The 14,670-nt window shown below is 38.6% G+C and overlaps 2 protein-coding genes, 1 long non-coding RNA gene and 1 pseudogene across 3 annotated transcripts; 1 reads left to right on the plus strand and 3 right to left on the minus strand.

Annotated features, from left to right (window-relative positions):
• The first annotated feature begins 3,558 nt into the window (after nucleotides 1–3,558).
• Nucleotides 3,559–11,757, plus strand: LOC5508250 (ras-related protein Rab-32). The gene is made up of 11 exons (XM_032377004.2): nucleotides 3,559–3,697; nucleotides 3,772–3,776; nucleotides 3,906–3,933; nucleotides 4,792–4,888; nucleotides 4,971–5,027; nucleotides 5,144–5,176; nucleotides 5,462–5,489; nucleotides 5,640–5,714; nucleotides 10,199–10,272; nucleotides 10,546–10,580; nucleotides 11,042–11,757. The coding sequence occupies exons 1-11, from the start codon at nucleotides 3,613–3,615 to the stop codon at nucleotides 11,251–11,253; spliced, it is 729 nt and encodes a 242-aa protein (XP_032232895.2). The 5' UTR covers nucleotides 3,559–3,612; the 3' UTR covers nucleotides 11,254–11,757.
• On the minus strand, nucleotides 8,237–9,392 carry LOC125568327. Its single transcript, XR_007312238.1, has 2 exons — nucleotides 9,000–9,392; nucleotides 8,237–8,439 (listed from the first exon to the last, which is right to left on the minus strand). It is a non-coding gene; the product is annotated as an uncharacterized LOC125568327 (long non-coding RNA).
• LOC116615408 (mitochondrial import inner membrane translocase subunit Tim9) lies at nucleotides 11,454–13,812 on the minus strand. The gene is made up of 3 exons (XM_032377005.2): nucleotides 13,530–13,812; nucleotides 13,265–13,360; nucleotides 11,454–12,261 (listed from the first exon to the last, which is right to left on the minus strand). The coding sequence occupies exons 1-3, from the start codon at nucleotides 13,575–13,577 to the stop codon at nucleotides 12,142–12,144; spliced, it is 264 nt and encodes an 87-aa protein (XP_032232896.2). The 5' UTR covers nucleotides 13,578–13,812; the 3' UTR covers nucleotides 11,454–12,141.
• A 600-nt stretch (nucleotides 13,813–14,412) lies between these two features.
• On the minus strand, nucleotides 14,413–14,664 carry LOC116615429 (annotated as a pseudogene).
• Nucleotides 14,665–14,670: the final 6 nt, after the last annotated feature.

Here is a 14,670-nt window from a genome sequence, read left to right on the forward strand (position 1 = left end):
ATACGTTAAAGACACTAACCACTTCTTAAACATTTTATTAACACTCAGCAACCTACCAACAGACTCTCTCCTGGTCACACTCGACGTCTCTAGCCTCTATACTAATATTCCACATAATGATGGCATCAACGCTTGTCACCACTTCCTTCGCACATGTAACACTAACCCCATCCCTGCTGGCACTATTTGTGATTTAATCCGCATGATCCTCCAAATGAACAACTTCTCCTTTAATGACAAACACTACCTCCAGAAGCATGGCACCGCAATGGGCACACGCATGGCACCCTCTTTCGCCTGTCTCTTTCTTGGTCTATTTGAAACCAACGCTTTGCGTGACGCCCCCTACAAACCCCATACGTGGTTAAGATACATCGACGATATTTTTGTTGTATGGACTGAGGGCCTAGACAAATTGAACGCTTTTGTAGATTATCTTAACAATCTACACCCCACCATTAAATTTACAAGCTCCCACTCCTATAACAATGTACCTTTTCTTGACGTTAATGTCTCCCTTGTTAATAGTAAAATCGAAACTGACCTCTACTCCAAACCTACTGACAAACACCAACACCTTCTTTTTTCATCTTGCCATCCTCATCACACCAAAAAGGCCATCCCCTATAGCCTCGCCCTCCGTATTCGCCGCATTTGTTCTACAGAAGAAAGCTTTAATAACCGCTGCAATGAACTCACCAACTACCTCCTCAAGCGTGGCTATAAACCCGCTTTTCTCAAGAGACAAATCCTACGCGTTGCTAACATTTCCCGCATTGACGCCCTACGCCCTAATAATAACAACCACAAAAACTCCCGTCGCATCCCCTTTGTCACTACCTATAACCCTACACTACCTAACATCAACAACATAATCCGTAGAAACTACAACCTTCTACTCTCGTCTAAGCGATGCCATAAGGTTTTCACTGAGCCCCCTCTTGTCGCCTTTCGCCGCTCACCTAACCTCCGCGACATCCTCGTTAAAGCCAAGCTACCTTCCGACCGCTCTCCCACCAACCAACCTCCCGGTGCTTTCCGTTGCGAAAAAAACTGCCTAACCTGCCCCTATATTAGAACCGATGGCCTTACAAGCTACACATTTTTCTCAACAGGTGAAACACGACCTATAACCTCCCACATAACCTGCAATACTAAAAACGTGATTTATATGATTCAATGTAACCGCTGTAACCTTCAATATATTGGGGAAACTAAACGCAAATTAAAAGAACGCTTTAATGACCACCGCAGAACTGTAGACTCTCAATCTCGATCCATACCAACCCACGCCGCTGAACACTTCCTAAAACCCAACCACTCAGCTTCTGACATAGAGCTAATACCTATTGAAAAAATAAGAAATAACCGCGACTCCATCCGCAAAGCAAGAGAAGCCACATTGATAGCTCGCGCTGGCACTCTTGAACCCGGTGGCCTCAACCGGCGTGAAGAAACCGTTTAGCTACTTAGTAATCCACACCACCCTATTTACCATCTTCCATAAGTCACTAAATTACTATTTTTACCTTTTGTTAGTTAATCATCAATGAACTTTGTACTTTGTCACTCAATTACTATTTTTACCTTTTGTTAGTTAATCATCAATGAACTTTGTACATATACTAGCTATAACATGCCATTGTAACTCATTTATAACCTGAAGAAGGCAGGTATTGGCCTGCCGAAATATCGTTCTAAAAAACACAAATCTGCGTTGTTGTCGACTTTTTCTTTTAAAGGTTTTATTAATTAATCAACTGTCGACGCAGACCACAAGGTCCGACGCACACCAGCAGATAGAGGCTGTCCGGTGGTTTCTTCCTACGTTTTTGTAGACAGAACTTCGATGGGTGAATCGTCTGATCGTCCTTTTCAATACTCAAATTGTAGGTTTCAGCAAGAAATACTACGTGGTCCTTGCAATTATAACTAGTTTCGAACCGGTCTTTGTATTTCTTGAGGCGATTTCCACAAACTCTGCAAATTTTTTCAAGATTTTGTAGGTGAATACTGTTAATGCGTTCACCTTCCGAGGTCGCGCCGGCCATGAACTCCAAATATTAAGTAAGTTCAGAAATCAGTCAAAAAGCATTCGCGATACCGTATGATTGTAGAAATGAGAACTGTAAAGGGGGGAGATTGCATTGAATGCAGTGGTTGCGATATAAAAACTCAGGCAAGATCATAGTCTGAACATGAAGTCATTTATTTTGCGCAATTTGTTTCCGCCATTAATTGCCTTAGCACTGTAAAGTAAACTCTTCTTATTGTTACAGTATTCATGGCACTGCCGCTTATAGCACCTTATCTGTGAGGTAATTTCCTAAATATTCTAAAAATGCTCATTGCGCACACTTGTCTTTCAACACTAGCTGGTACGCATCACGTTTTTTACTTCCAAGTATCGAGGAAGCGTGCGCCGAGCGCCGCGCGTTAGTCATTAACAGAGTTAATAACCACGACTTCCGGTCGGTTATTAAAAGCGCGGTCGCTCAGCTAAATGTCCTCTTAGCGGCTGTTTGAAATAGCCGTGCCCCAAGAAAAAATTAGGTTCACTTTTTCGGATGTCGCACCCTCCCAAGAAAAATCCTGACTACGGGCCTGTATTGTACTGCCAAGCTTTTGTTTCGAGGGGTACAATTTGGATAGTCGGCGATGGAACCTTGTAAATCATAAATCATGTTGCATATTTAACCTTCTCCCAAATCCCTGGAAATAATAAGCATCATCAGGTCAAATGCCTCCTGCTCCCCCTCCCAACCCCACGTACGCGCCTGCCCGTGAATACGGATGGAGATTGCTGACCTCTTCATGCTGTCAACTATGAGCTGATATGTGATTGGAAATAAATGGAAGGCCACGTTACTCAGTTCGTTAAAATGAGATGATTTTAAGCCTGACAAGATGATTGCTTGACTGCAACAACCGCCTCGTGCTCCATCTCACTTTCTACAAGCAGGTCGTATTGGCAAGTGTTTGCTCACAGGCTCAGTCTAATCTGAAATACCGTAAATGATCTAATAAACGCCCCCTTACCTAAAGAACGTCTCCTGTCTAATGAACGCCCCCCTCCCCCTAAGCTTACAAAAAACAAACGACATAGAAATTTCGGTAATATTAATCAAATTTCATTATTGTGAGTTTGCCTTCTAATGGATACGGTGAGACTAAGAAACGCTTGACACGCATGCTATAATTTCACTTGATCCTGACTGAAACTAGAACCCCACTTGGGTTCGTTATATTTTTATAGTTTGTAGAGAATAATAAACGTCCCCGGCGTCATAGATCATTTACGGTAGGCGACCTGGTATTTTAATACCAGGTCACAGAAAACTTCCGATGCGTGACAATGAAAAGTAACAGCATTGCTTTGCGTGACAGCACACAAGCGCCCCAACGGGTGTTGAAAAGCTTCCCCTAACTCTACGCTGGAAGTTTTTGGGTTTGTTTAGAAAAAGACATATTCATTAAAAATCTTATTCATGAGGATATGTTTTTTTAGGTAACTTGCAATAGAACAATCCTTAATTTTAACACATAAAGGCCCTGCGACCGGCCGCTTTAGGTGTACACAGACGTTGGGCTTCCTGTGGTAATGTTTGCCTCATGGATTTGGCTGAGCTACAAGATGAAATGGGCGAAGTAAAAGAGCACCTTTACAAAGTGTTAGTGATCGGTGAATACGGCGTGGGTAAGGGGCCATTATCTAAACCATGCTTAGGCTAGATAATTCCTGCTGACTCTGTAATCTGTGTTTGTTTCCAGGAAAGGTAATCGTCGTCTGTTACAGAACGTTATCAGGACTTCCGCTAAGTTCAACAAGTTAATTTCTTGATTAATTTACGGTTTTATTAGGAGTATATCAGTGCGGTTTGTACTAACTTCTTACTGTCTTTCAGACCTCAATAATCCGCAGATACACAGAAGGTAAGCGAACGTGAACATTATCGTCAAAATCAAAACCACAGAACTTTAACAAAAGTGTTTTTCTTTATCATGTCATGTGACTACTTGTAGCAAGTATCAGTAATTTTTGATTTAGTATTGTTATGTTATGGTCTTTTATCGAATCGTATTTCGTCTTTTGAAAATTTTAATGCTGTAGATCAATAATGAAATGTGTTGTAAGCTTATTTGTGGTGTCATTTATTTTGCGGTTAATCATTTTAAAAGTGTTATGAACCGATTGTTTTATATTAAGCCCATTGTAGTGCTATAAAGCTATGGAATGCCATGAATCCAATCTAGTACCCTGGTTCCCGAGCCTAGAACGTCTCCTCGCTGGCTACTAAATAGAGACGTTCGAGGCTCTCGCTGGCCACTAGAGACGTTCGAGGCTCTCGCTGGCCACTAAATCGAGACGTTCGAGGCTCTCGCTGGCCACTAGAGACGTTCGAGGCTCTCGCTGGCCACTAAATAGAGACGTTCGAGGCTCTCGCTGGCCACTAGAGACGTTCGAGGCTCTCGCTGGCCACTAGAGACGTTCGAGGCTCTCGCTGGCCACTAGAGACGTTCGAGGCTCTGGAACCAGGGCACCAATCTAGTGCAGTGCGCAACGAAAGTGTCTTGAAACCAATTGTTCTAGGATATATTTGTTGCTCTGAAGCCGTTACGGTTCTGTGACTGTTTTGGCTAAACTTTAGAATTCTTGTCGCCTTATTTACATTTTCTTTGTTTTTACTGGCTCGTACTATAGAAATCGAGGTATGAAGTTCCATTGTGGACTCTTTGTGGACGGGATTAAGTATGAGTTTGTTTCACCGATTTTCTATATTTTGAACACAGGGTACTTTTCACCTAATTACAAGCTAACTATTGGAGTAGACTTTGCTTTGAAGATCATTCACTGGGATGAGAAAACAAAGATCAACCTGCAGCTGTGGTATGGTATCTGTCTGTCCATCAAGTAGATATGGATGATGTGTCTTGTGACTGACTACACTATTTGTCTTTCTGTCCATCAGGGATGTCGCTGGTCATGAGAGGTTTGGTCACATGACCAGGGTCTACTACAAATATGCGTAAGTGATTTTCAGTACAAATAAAAGTGGAACCCCCCAAATTTCCTGTCTCTCATATTCTGTGTCGTCTTGGTAATTATTATATTTATATTATCATTATATTTGTCTGGTTTCAGAATTGCAGCAATTATTGTGTTTGACCTGTCAAGGTTAGTGGTAACCAGTGAAAAATATTCCCCATGATGGGAGGGAACACACCTATAAACACAACTAAGGGGTTAAAATTTCACCCCCTCCCCCCCTCCAAAAAAAATAATAACCCAAGATTCTATACCCCGATAAGTACCTAACAAAGAGGGTAAAACAGTTAAAAATTATTGCATTCCCCTCCCCCTCCCACACAGCTATTATGCTAATATCTACCAGTGCTTCTTTTTACACCTTTGTGTCTAAAATATTTTATTTGCTTCTGCAACTCATTTTGTCATTGTCAGGTCTGCCACATTTGATGCTATTTTGAAGGTAAGGCCTTATATTTATTCCTCTGCTAGCGAGGCCTATTTTCTTTTTATTTCGCTACATTAATATAAAGGTGCCTCTGCTAGCAGCAAATACATTTAATCTTAATTGAAGAAAACAAATTGAACAGTACATAACTATTCTTTTTTGCAGTGGTACAGAGATGTCAATCAAAAGGTGATGCTGACAAATGAGAATCCAATTCCAGTCATCATCCTTGCCAATAAAGTTAGTATGCTAGATATGTATCTTTGTTCATATATAATGTGTAAAAAAACAGCTCTGACACTTGGGTTGTTGGATCAAGGATGGCAGTCTTATGGGGATAATTTTCCCAGAAATACAAATTTTTCTTAACAAACACACATTAGAACCTCATATTTTTTATTGGCTGGAGATTTTGGCATAGATATGGGGGACTGGAGAGACCGTTGTAAAGAAGATTCACACCTCACATTTTCTCGGGATATTTACAGTTTTTATTAAAATATAGTATGAAACCTCGGACCACTTACATGTCTCCTCTTGAACCCCCCCACCCCACCCCCTAAGAAGTGGATCTAGCTTTTTGCTGAAGGGCTGTTCGGCTCAGAAATGGGGGTAATTACTGTATTTGTTACATTTGGCTTTCTGACTCACACAGGCACAAATTCCTAATATATAGATTTAGGCACTGCCTAAAAGTGGAGCCAGCATTTAACACCTTTTTGTGTTGACTGATAGGGGTAGTTTTAGGGGGCTCTTGGTGTCTCTAGAATGTTTTATTTAATGAGATTAAAAATATGTCAAATTTTACTGCCATGTAATTATGAATTGTATTGGCCCCTCCAAATGGATCAAGCAAGTACTCATTCAATAATATTATATGCAGTATGAAAGTTAACAAAATACTTGGTGTGAAAAAGGCTGTCAAAGTTAAAGGTGTCTTAGTTGACGAGAATGTTTTTTTTTCAAGAGTCTAATGGTCAATTCATATTTCCCTTCATAGAAGTTCCACTATGTATATTTTTTATCAAAACACCATTCTAACAAGCTTTGACCTTGTGAAGAATATATCAAAGACGTAACAGCATTCCAAAGATTTAGATGCCATACTGTAGTTCAGGGGCGGATCTAGCTTTTTGCCAAGGGGGGGGGGGTGGGTGGATTTAGCCCAAACACCATTTCGTCATTATTTTACCTTCGTAATGATTTTGGAATGAAAAGATACACTGAAAACAATAAAAAAAGAAAGCCTAAGGGGATGTCTGATTCCCCTAACCCTCCCCCCATAGACCCGCTACTGTAGTTTTCATATACCACAACTGATTATTCAGAAGAATGTGTTGAAACTAAACTCCACAAATATACCTCCTGTCATGCATTACATATTGGTGCACCCAACCTTTGGCCTGTTTGTTTTAGAAACCCTGGACCCACACATACTGGCTACTCAAAAATGAATGCAATGGAGGCAAATCCTAAATTATTACTGAAAGTGCTTAATTCTAATTTCTAATTTCAAACCAAACCATGTTAGGGTTATAGAGAAATAAATATAACAAAAAGTCAATGGGGAGAAAAAAAAGGGAGAAATATATTACTCTATTTGAAAAAAATGTGACTCTACTTTAAAAAATATATAACAATAATGCAATAAAAGCTTAAATGAGCATATTCCTAACATTTTCCCCTTCTTTTTACATATGGGTTTGATATAAAACTGTTTTCTTTAAAGATTTATTATTGAAAAAGCACAAGTTTGATGTTGTCTTTATATAATTTAAGTACCTTGCTCCCAGGGTGGAGGGGGGGGGGACTTTGAGAAATGTGAGTTACAGACAGGGGTGCTCGACAGCATAATCAATTTTAACCCTAAGGGATAGCACTTAGGGTGTGGTAAACAACAATTCTTACCCCTAAGAGATAGCACATTGGGTGTGGCCATACAAATTTTTAACCCTGAGAGATAGCACTAAAAAAACAATGCTGGTTTTAATTTGCTGACGGATCCTATATTGTTATGTTATCGAAAAACAAAGTAGAAAGTATTAACTGATCAGTTGACTTGTGGTCTATTGTAAAATACATTTCAAGCGATTGGGCCACCATTGAGTGTGAGACACCCTTAAAGATAGCAGAATTGGAAAAATCCTAAAACACACCCTAAGAGATAGCAGTTGGTAAGAATTTTATACCGTAAAAGATAGGTCGAGCACCCCCGTCTATCTTTCTGGAGAGTCCCTCCCCCCCCCCCCGGGTTGCTCTAATAAAAAACCCAACTCTTGATAGGAGTTTCATTAATGTACACTTGTATCAAAGCTGCATTCTGACCAGCTTTGCCCTTGCAAATAAGCAAATGATGGATGCAACAGCATTCCAAAGATAGATTGATATAGTTAGATACACATCAGGTGCCGTACGGAAGATTAATATATCACTTATTATGCCTGCTAATTTTTTATAGAAACCATGGATCCACATATGCTAATGCTACTCCTACTGCTACTAAATTAAATGTAATGGAGGGGATCAAATTGATTGAAAATGTCTAATTTCAAACCTATTACCTATTTTAATTTATTTAGGGTGCAGAGAGGAAACAGCAAATAATATCAATAGTCAAGAGAGAGGGAGAGGAAGAGGAAGAGGGAGAGGGAGAGGGAAAGAGAGAAAAGGAAGAAATTAGACTATAGCTTTGATAAAAAAATTATCAGTAATGCAACAACTTGGTTGAGCACTCTCCTAACATTTCCCCTTTCCTCATTATCTTTAGGTTGGTATAAAAATGTTTTCTTTACAGATTTATCATTGAGACAAAGTATCTTGCTGTAAAAAAGACTATTACACTTATACGGCTGTATCAAAGTGAGAAATCCCCTACTTTATTATCTTTAAAGACATTTGCCTATTCTCATGCCTTCCAGCTTTCTGCATCAATCATGGCCCTCGGGCAGTCCTTGGTTGGTTTTACCTAAATCAGAGTGAAAAAAATATAAGTATTTTTTTCTTTCAAAACAACATTTTCATCATGCAATTTATGACCTTATTAACTTTCCACAACTATTTGAATAATAAATAAATAAACACAATAGATAGTATGTAAGATGCAGACAATATAAGCTAAGCAAAAAGAATATAGGTAATAAGGGTTTGCATTTTGTGTTTTTATTTTCGATGAGAAAATTCTCTTGTAACTGTAAAGTTAATGTAAGTTAAGTATGTTAATGTTGAAAAAATGTTGCTGTATCTTTGAAAAGACTAAATACACAGAATATAAAGACAAGAAAGGTCTTCTTTAGCAATATGTGACAGGATGGTATTTGTCAGCGTCTATTAAATACCTCAACGCAGTCAAATAAAGTATAGAGAGAACGAATAATATAAAAGGATGTTGTTATGCTCAAATTGTTTGATTTAGACCACGAATTCTCAAAGCAAACTCTATAAACAAATGTATAAATCTAACAAGCTAAGTGACATTGATACAGTAACTAGACTACTACGTATTTCTGTCGTTAAATTCTTACTTACCGTGAGGAATATATGCCTGAATTCATGGAACTCGTAAGTATTTACGAATTTATCATTTTCATGGCAATTGCCAGTGGAATGAAAACTACTTAAGTGCACGCCAAAATTATAAGCCAATCGGAATCCAAGTAGATGGTATTAGCCAATCAAAACAAGGACAGATGACTTTGATATGACATCTTGACGTCGAACGAACTGGTACGGTGTTTTAGCATGAGCGATTGGTTTTGGAAAAAAAAAAAACAGGAAGAAACGAGCATTATAAAAGCACAACAATAAAAGAAAAATAACTGTGATATTCTCAATACAAACCGTCGTTCAAAACTCACCTTGGCAGTGTTTTTTGTCGCTTTCTGTTTGTCGCTTGTGTGGTTGTGTTCGCTTTTTGTTGTAAACTGTGCTGCTAGCAAGCGTCAACACAAGTGAATTGTTTTTATAGCTGAAAACATACATCAATCCAAGGCCCTTTCTTCTCAGGATCTCCTTATAGATCTCCATAGTTATATAGACGTGAAGGAATATTATTAGAATGGAAGTGTAGAGCCTCTAAGTAGTCCTCTTTTCGCTGCTGCAACGGACGGGATTCACGAACACTCGGGTAGATTTTACTATCGGCTCGTTCAGAAAAGATTTCAGCCCATTTGAATCCGCATATTTTCTCATTAAATACTATTTTCAATCTGCCTTTTTTGCTGTGAACATACGAACTTTGAACGCGGTAAAAAAATAAAATACGTAAAAACGTAAGACCGAGTGGGGCCTGGGAGTTGCACGATTGACTGGATGGATTGTGACTCCACAGGATACCCGCGCGATGACCACAAAACCATCGCATAGCTATACCATATTTCTATACCTATGGAGCTCCGCGCTGGCCGCGCTGGCTCCGCTAAAAAGGCAGTCAATCCATAAAATGTACACAAATAAGGGTGTTTCCAAAGAAGGAAATACTTTTCCACTTAATGCTGGTACTCTAACTTCTCTATTTCCTGAACACATTGTTAAAAACAAAAACAGCAAAAGTGATTGGTATGGCCATGTACCTTAGACAAATGCTTTTTTTTTTCCCAAAACAATTTCAACCCGCAACCCAAAGAGGGGGTTTGAACCTCCCCCTCCCCCCACTACTGCCCAATTTGAACTACATTACTTATTACCCCTAACCAAATCCAACTTCAAACATGTATGTGTGTGTTTAGTGTGATCTAGAAGACTACCCTGTTGATGAGGAGATGCTGGATCAATTCTGTCAAAATAATGGTTTTGCTGGATGGTATGTGACCCTAATAAATGCTTCTCATAAACGTCAGTCTACTCAGATAACACATGAGTACAAAGCACTTGACACTTTTCTGCTCATGGAAACTTATCACATTGCAGTAGCTGCCTAAAAATACTGGGGGGTTGGGCACAATGTAGAAACCTGGGATCACAGCCACACCCCTACTTGTCATTTCCTTGTGATATTTTAACAAACCCAGGGGAGGGGGGTGGAGAGAGTCTTAACACAGAGAAATTGTCTTGACATCTTCTTTTAATGAAATAGGTTTGCGACTTCTGCCAAAGAAGACTACAACATTGGTAGGGAACTCCTTCATCAAGTGTGGCTGGTAAACCAGGACACCCTTTTTTAGACAACCATCATCATGGGTTGCAACATACCTTCTGACAATGACAGTGTTGTCAGACATAACTAATGTGTTGTCCTACATAACAAATGCATTACACCCCACACTGTATGCTTTGCTCTTTCAGATGATACCATTGTGTTTATTAGTTGTTAGTTGATGTATTTGTAATCAAAATTAAGAAGTTCTTTCAGATTATTCCAAGAGTTTCTTAATTCTTAGTTGTCATATTTCTAATTGAAATTAAGAAGTTCTTTGCTCTTTCAGATTATTCAATGTGTTTCTTAATTGTTAGTTGTCATATTTGTAATAAATAAATAAAGAAGTACTTTGTTATTTCAGATGATTCAATGCATTTCTTAGTTGTTAGTTGTTATATTTGAGATCATAATTAATAAGCTATTTCCTTTTCAGATGACGCCATGCGTTTCCTAGTGCAAGCCATCCTTAGTACGTCAGGGGAGTGCCGAAAGCCATCACTACAGGATAGCCGCTGTACCTCTCCCATCAACGTCCTGGCAGAGAATGGAAGTGGTTACATGATAGACTACAGCTATGCACATCAAGGTACAGATGAATCATACAGTCAGCAGAACAAACCACAGAAGAAAAGCTGTTGTAGTTAGTAAATATTGATAGGGATAACAGCAATTAGTGAGGTTTTGTGTCTAAAGGGTGTAACAATTAATTAACTAGAGTGTAACTGTAATTAGAGTGTAACTATAGAGTGTTACAATCAATGACATACTACAGTACAAGAGTAGTTTTCAAAATACCTTGCGACAAAATGTAATTGTTAAAAAATAATATTCAAGCCAGAACAAAATACAACCAAGACAAAGTGTATATTTAGCACTAAATAAACTAAACTAAATAGTATTTCATGGGTTTTGTAAAACCACTCTACTGTCAAAAAGACTGAGTGATCTTATTTTGTTATTTTTCTACTTTATTTCTACTCCAAGTTACACCCAAATAGCATTTTCAATTCAAAATCACTCAGTTGAAGTAAGGCCTTGTAAATGCATTAATATGCCAGATTGTTTTTAAATAATAATGATTTTTTATAACAGAGAGCATATTACACAAAATGGGAAATGTAACCATCAATAAAAAAATATTTTTGCGCACATTGTCTGTCACTTAGGATTGTACATATTATATACCGTAGGTTATAAATAATTTGTTGATCTACAGTAGTCAAGTCAGTGTTGTCATCAACAATTCCCTGCCCGTGAAATGTATAGTTAACTAAAAAAAGGACAATAAGTCAAGTTATGTTGCATACACTCGGCTAAAATTCTGTTGATCTGACTTGCTTGCTTGATACATACTTGGTTTCATAGGCTATGAAACCCACTGAATCAAATCTGCATGAGTCACAGTCAATTTCTATCCATTCTACACCTTAAACACCCCAATTCTATTTTGAAAAGCTTAAATCATACAAGGAAAGTATTTAAAAAAATTGTCATGTAAGTTTGATCTATGGACTCTATGCCTGCCATGGGTGGTTACTGCGGCTGGGCGGCCATTATGCCTTCATTCTGCATCATTTGCACCTCCTGCAGGCGCACACCAATGCGCTGCATAACCTTCAGGAACTTCTCTGTACAGTGCATTGCACAGTTATTCTGAAGATAAAGCATAATAAAAAAAAAACTTATTCAAGTAGCAAAGAGTTTTCAAACAGGGGACTTTGATTACTTCTTTTGCTTTTCATTATGGCAAAATATAATGTATTTACTCACGTATAATACACTTTCTTCATGTGAAATGACCTCCAAAATCGGGGTGCGTATTATACATGAAACTTCTTGTATGAGAGGTCAAAAATTTGCAGCCCAATAAGTTAGTCAAATTATCTAAACTTCGTGAGGGGTTGTTTTGACATAACAAATCTACATTAATGAAAAAGTCTGGAGAGAATGCCATGGAAGACTCAGGCAAGAAAGAAGAATACTTTTTTTTCTATTTCTTCAAGGTGAATGTAACGATTATTGTCAATGTCTTCTCATCTAGGATTTTTGTCAAATATAGTTACTTTTCCATTATCTTTTGGGAAAATGTCCTAAAAAATCAGGGCGTATATCATACATGAGTGTGAGTATTATACATAAGTAAATACGGTATGTACAATCACATTAAAGACGCTGATAATAAATGCCATATCAGGGATTAAAAGGTTAGCTTCACTAGGAAACAAATTCCTTGGTGTACACAGGAGGAAGTACAAGAGAATGGTCTTGTAGACATTCTCACAAGCTTTTTCTGTTATGTATTCAAGATAATAATAATAACATAATGTTTATATAGCAACCATGCTCTTAGCGCTTTACATTTAAAATCCTAATGTGAATAAGAAAGCCCATATTGGATCTGAGGAACGCAAGCTTCTACAGGGCACACAAGCTCACATAATTCCAACAAGTTGAATCTAGGGTCATTAAACAGAAAGGTACTCCACATCGCTTGACCAGGGATTCAACCTGTTTGTATTGGTAGAGGTAAAAGGCCCCAAAGCTGTATGCATATAAATTCACATATCTACATTGTATAACTTACTGTCTACAAAGGCAATTTTTGCCCATTAACTGAGGTTTTGAAGAGATTGTGATCAAACAGATTACTCCCTACCTCATTGGCTGCTATTCTTCTGTTGGTAAAATCGTGTATGCAGTCAGTGAAGCACATTTCCGTTAAGCGATTGTAATAGGACAGAAAGTTCTGAAACTGAAGTACAAACACAGAAAAGACAGTGCGTAAAACTGACTTTGGCAAATCACTGTGTCCTGAAACACGCCATGATAGGTTAAATTGCGGCAATGTAGAACTTTGCGCCTAAATCATTGCTGTACGTACAAAACAGTAAGCCTCATTGCTTGAATTATCTCATTCTAACCTGTTTTACTTCTTGCTCTCGGACTTGCTCCGGGGTGAGGTTCTCCATTTCGAGTTGACAAGAAAGTGAATGGTGCAAGAATCTTTGTTTGACAAGTGTCTAGTAAATTCTTGGTATGATTATCCTTTCTTGAATAGACTTATAATCCTTGTCATCAGCTAGAATGATGTGAAGCAATGTGGCCGTTAATTGATTTTGCAGTAAACTAGAAGTCGTCAAGATACTGTTGAACTCGTTCAACACGCTTCGTCCGCCATATTTGCGCATAAGTCAACGATCATAACTGCGCATCTAGCCGCTGACAAAGATTGTATTACCACAATTTCCAAAGGAACCCCACAAAATCATTAGTCTACTTAGTTAGGAGTTATAGACTGATAAATCAGACTAACGGAGTTACAACCGAGTCCATTTGATAATAAACTCGATTCGGGAACAGAGCGTGGAAATGGAAAACGATGAGCTCCTCTATTCTAAACTAAACAAAATTTACCATAAATGCTTTCTGGTCCTCAGGTACGATACATATCAATCTGCAAAAGTCCTTACAAGGGGGGGGGGGGGGGGGGGGGTGAATAGGTTCGCGGATCGGCAGATTCAGCCCCGAAATGCTCACGGATTACGGATTTTGATGATTATTTCAGCGGATTGGCGGATTTTGGAAATACGGCGGATCACGAATCTGTTGACAATTTGGGCACCGATTTCGGATTTTGATCGCTTTGACGATCGAATTTCGGATTTTAAATGAATTTCAATCGATGCTATTGTTTATCTGTAAAACCATGCGGATCATCTTATTCTGATGTTTAAAGTAGAACAATGCATCATGTGTCAAACGTCATCATTTTTTTCATAGTTCATTCGATTTTGACAGAAATAACCCACTCTGAATGCGCAATACTCCGGATTTTGACTGCTTTGACGGTCGAATTTCGGATTTTAAATGAATTTCAATCGATGCTATTGTTTATCTGTAAAACCATGCGGATCATCTTATTCTGGTGCTTGTGTCAGAGCTCTTCGCGCTCAGAGGATCACGCTTTGCATCGTCACCGTGGGTATCGTAGTTGTCTCTGTAAGGTTACAAAGACGGGACGCGTACTGTAGAAATGATCCTAGTAAGTACGGCCTTGTTTTG

Source organism: Nematostella vectensis, chromosome 7 (genome assembly GCF_932526225.1).
Source record: "Nematostella vectensis chromosome 7, jaNemVect1.1, whole genome shotgun sequence".
NCBI classification, from domain to species: domain Eukaryota; kingdom Metazoa; phylum Cnidaria; class Anthozoa; order Actiniaria; family Edwardsiidae; genus Nematostella; species Nematostella vectensis.

Excerpts from the sequence above, each read along its gene's own strand:
- LOC116615408 (XM_032377005.2), bottom strand. The coding sequence starts at position 13,577 with ATGGAGAACCTCACCCCGGAGCAAGTCCGAGAGCAAGAAGTAAAACAG. Across the intron at positions 13,361-13,529 it reads GAGAGCAAGAAGTAAAACAG|TTTCAGAACTTTCTGTCCTA; the intron begins GTTAGAATGAGA and ends TTTGTACTTCAG. Across the intron at positions 12,262-13,264 it reads GAAGAATAGCAGCCAATGAG|AATAACTGTGCAATGCACTG; the intron begins GTAGGGAGTAAT and ends CTTTATCTTCAG.
- LOC5508250 (XM_032377004.2), top strand. The coding sequence starts at position 3,613 with ATGGATTTGGCTGAGCTACAAGATGAAATGGGCGAAGTAAAAGAGCAC. Across the intron at positions 4,889-4,970 it reads AAGATCAACCTGCAGCTGTG|GGATGTCGCTGGTCATGAGA; the intron begins GTATGGTATCTG and ends TCTGTCCATCAG. Across the intron at positions 5,490-5,639 it reads CATTTGATGCTATTTTGAAG|TGGTACAGAGATGTCAATCA; the intron begins GTAAGGCCTTAT and ends TCTTTTTTGCAG.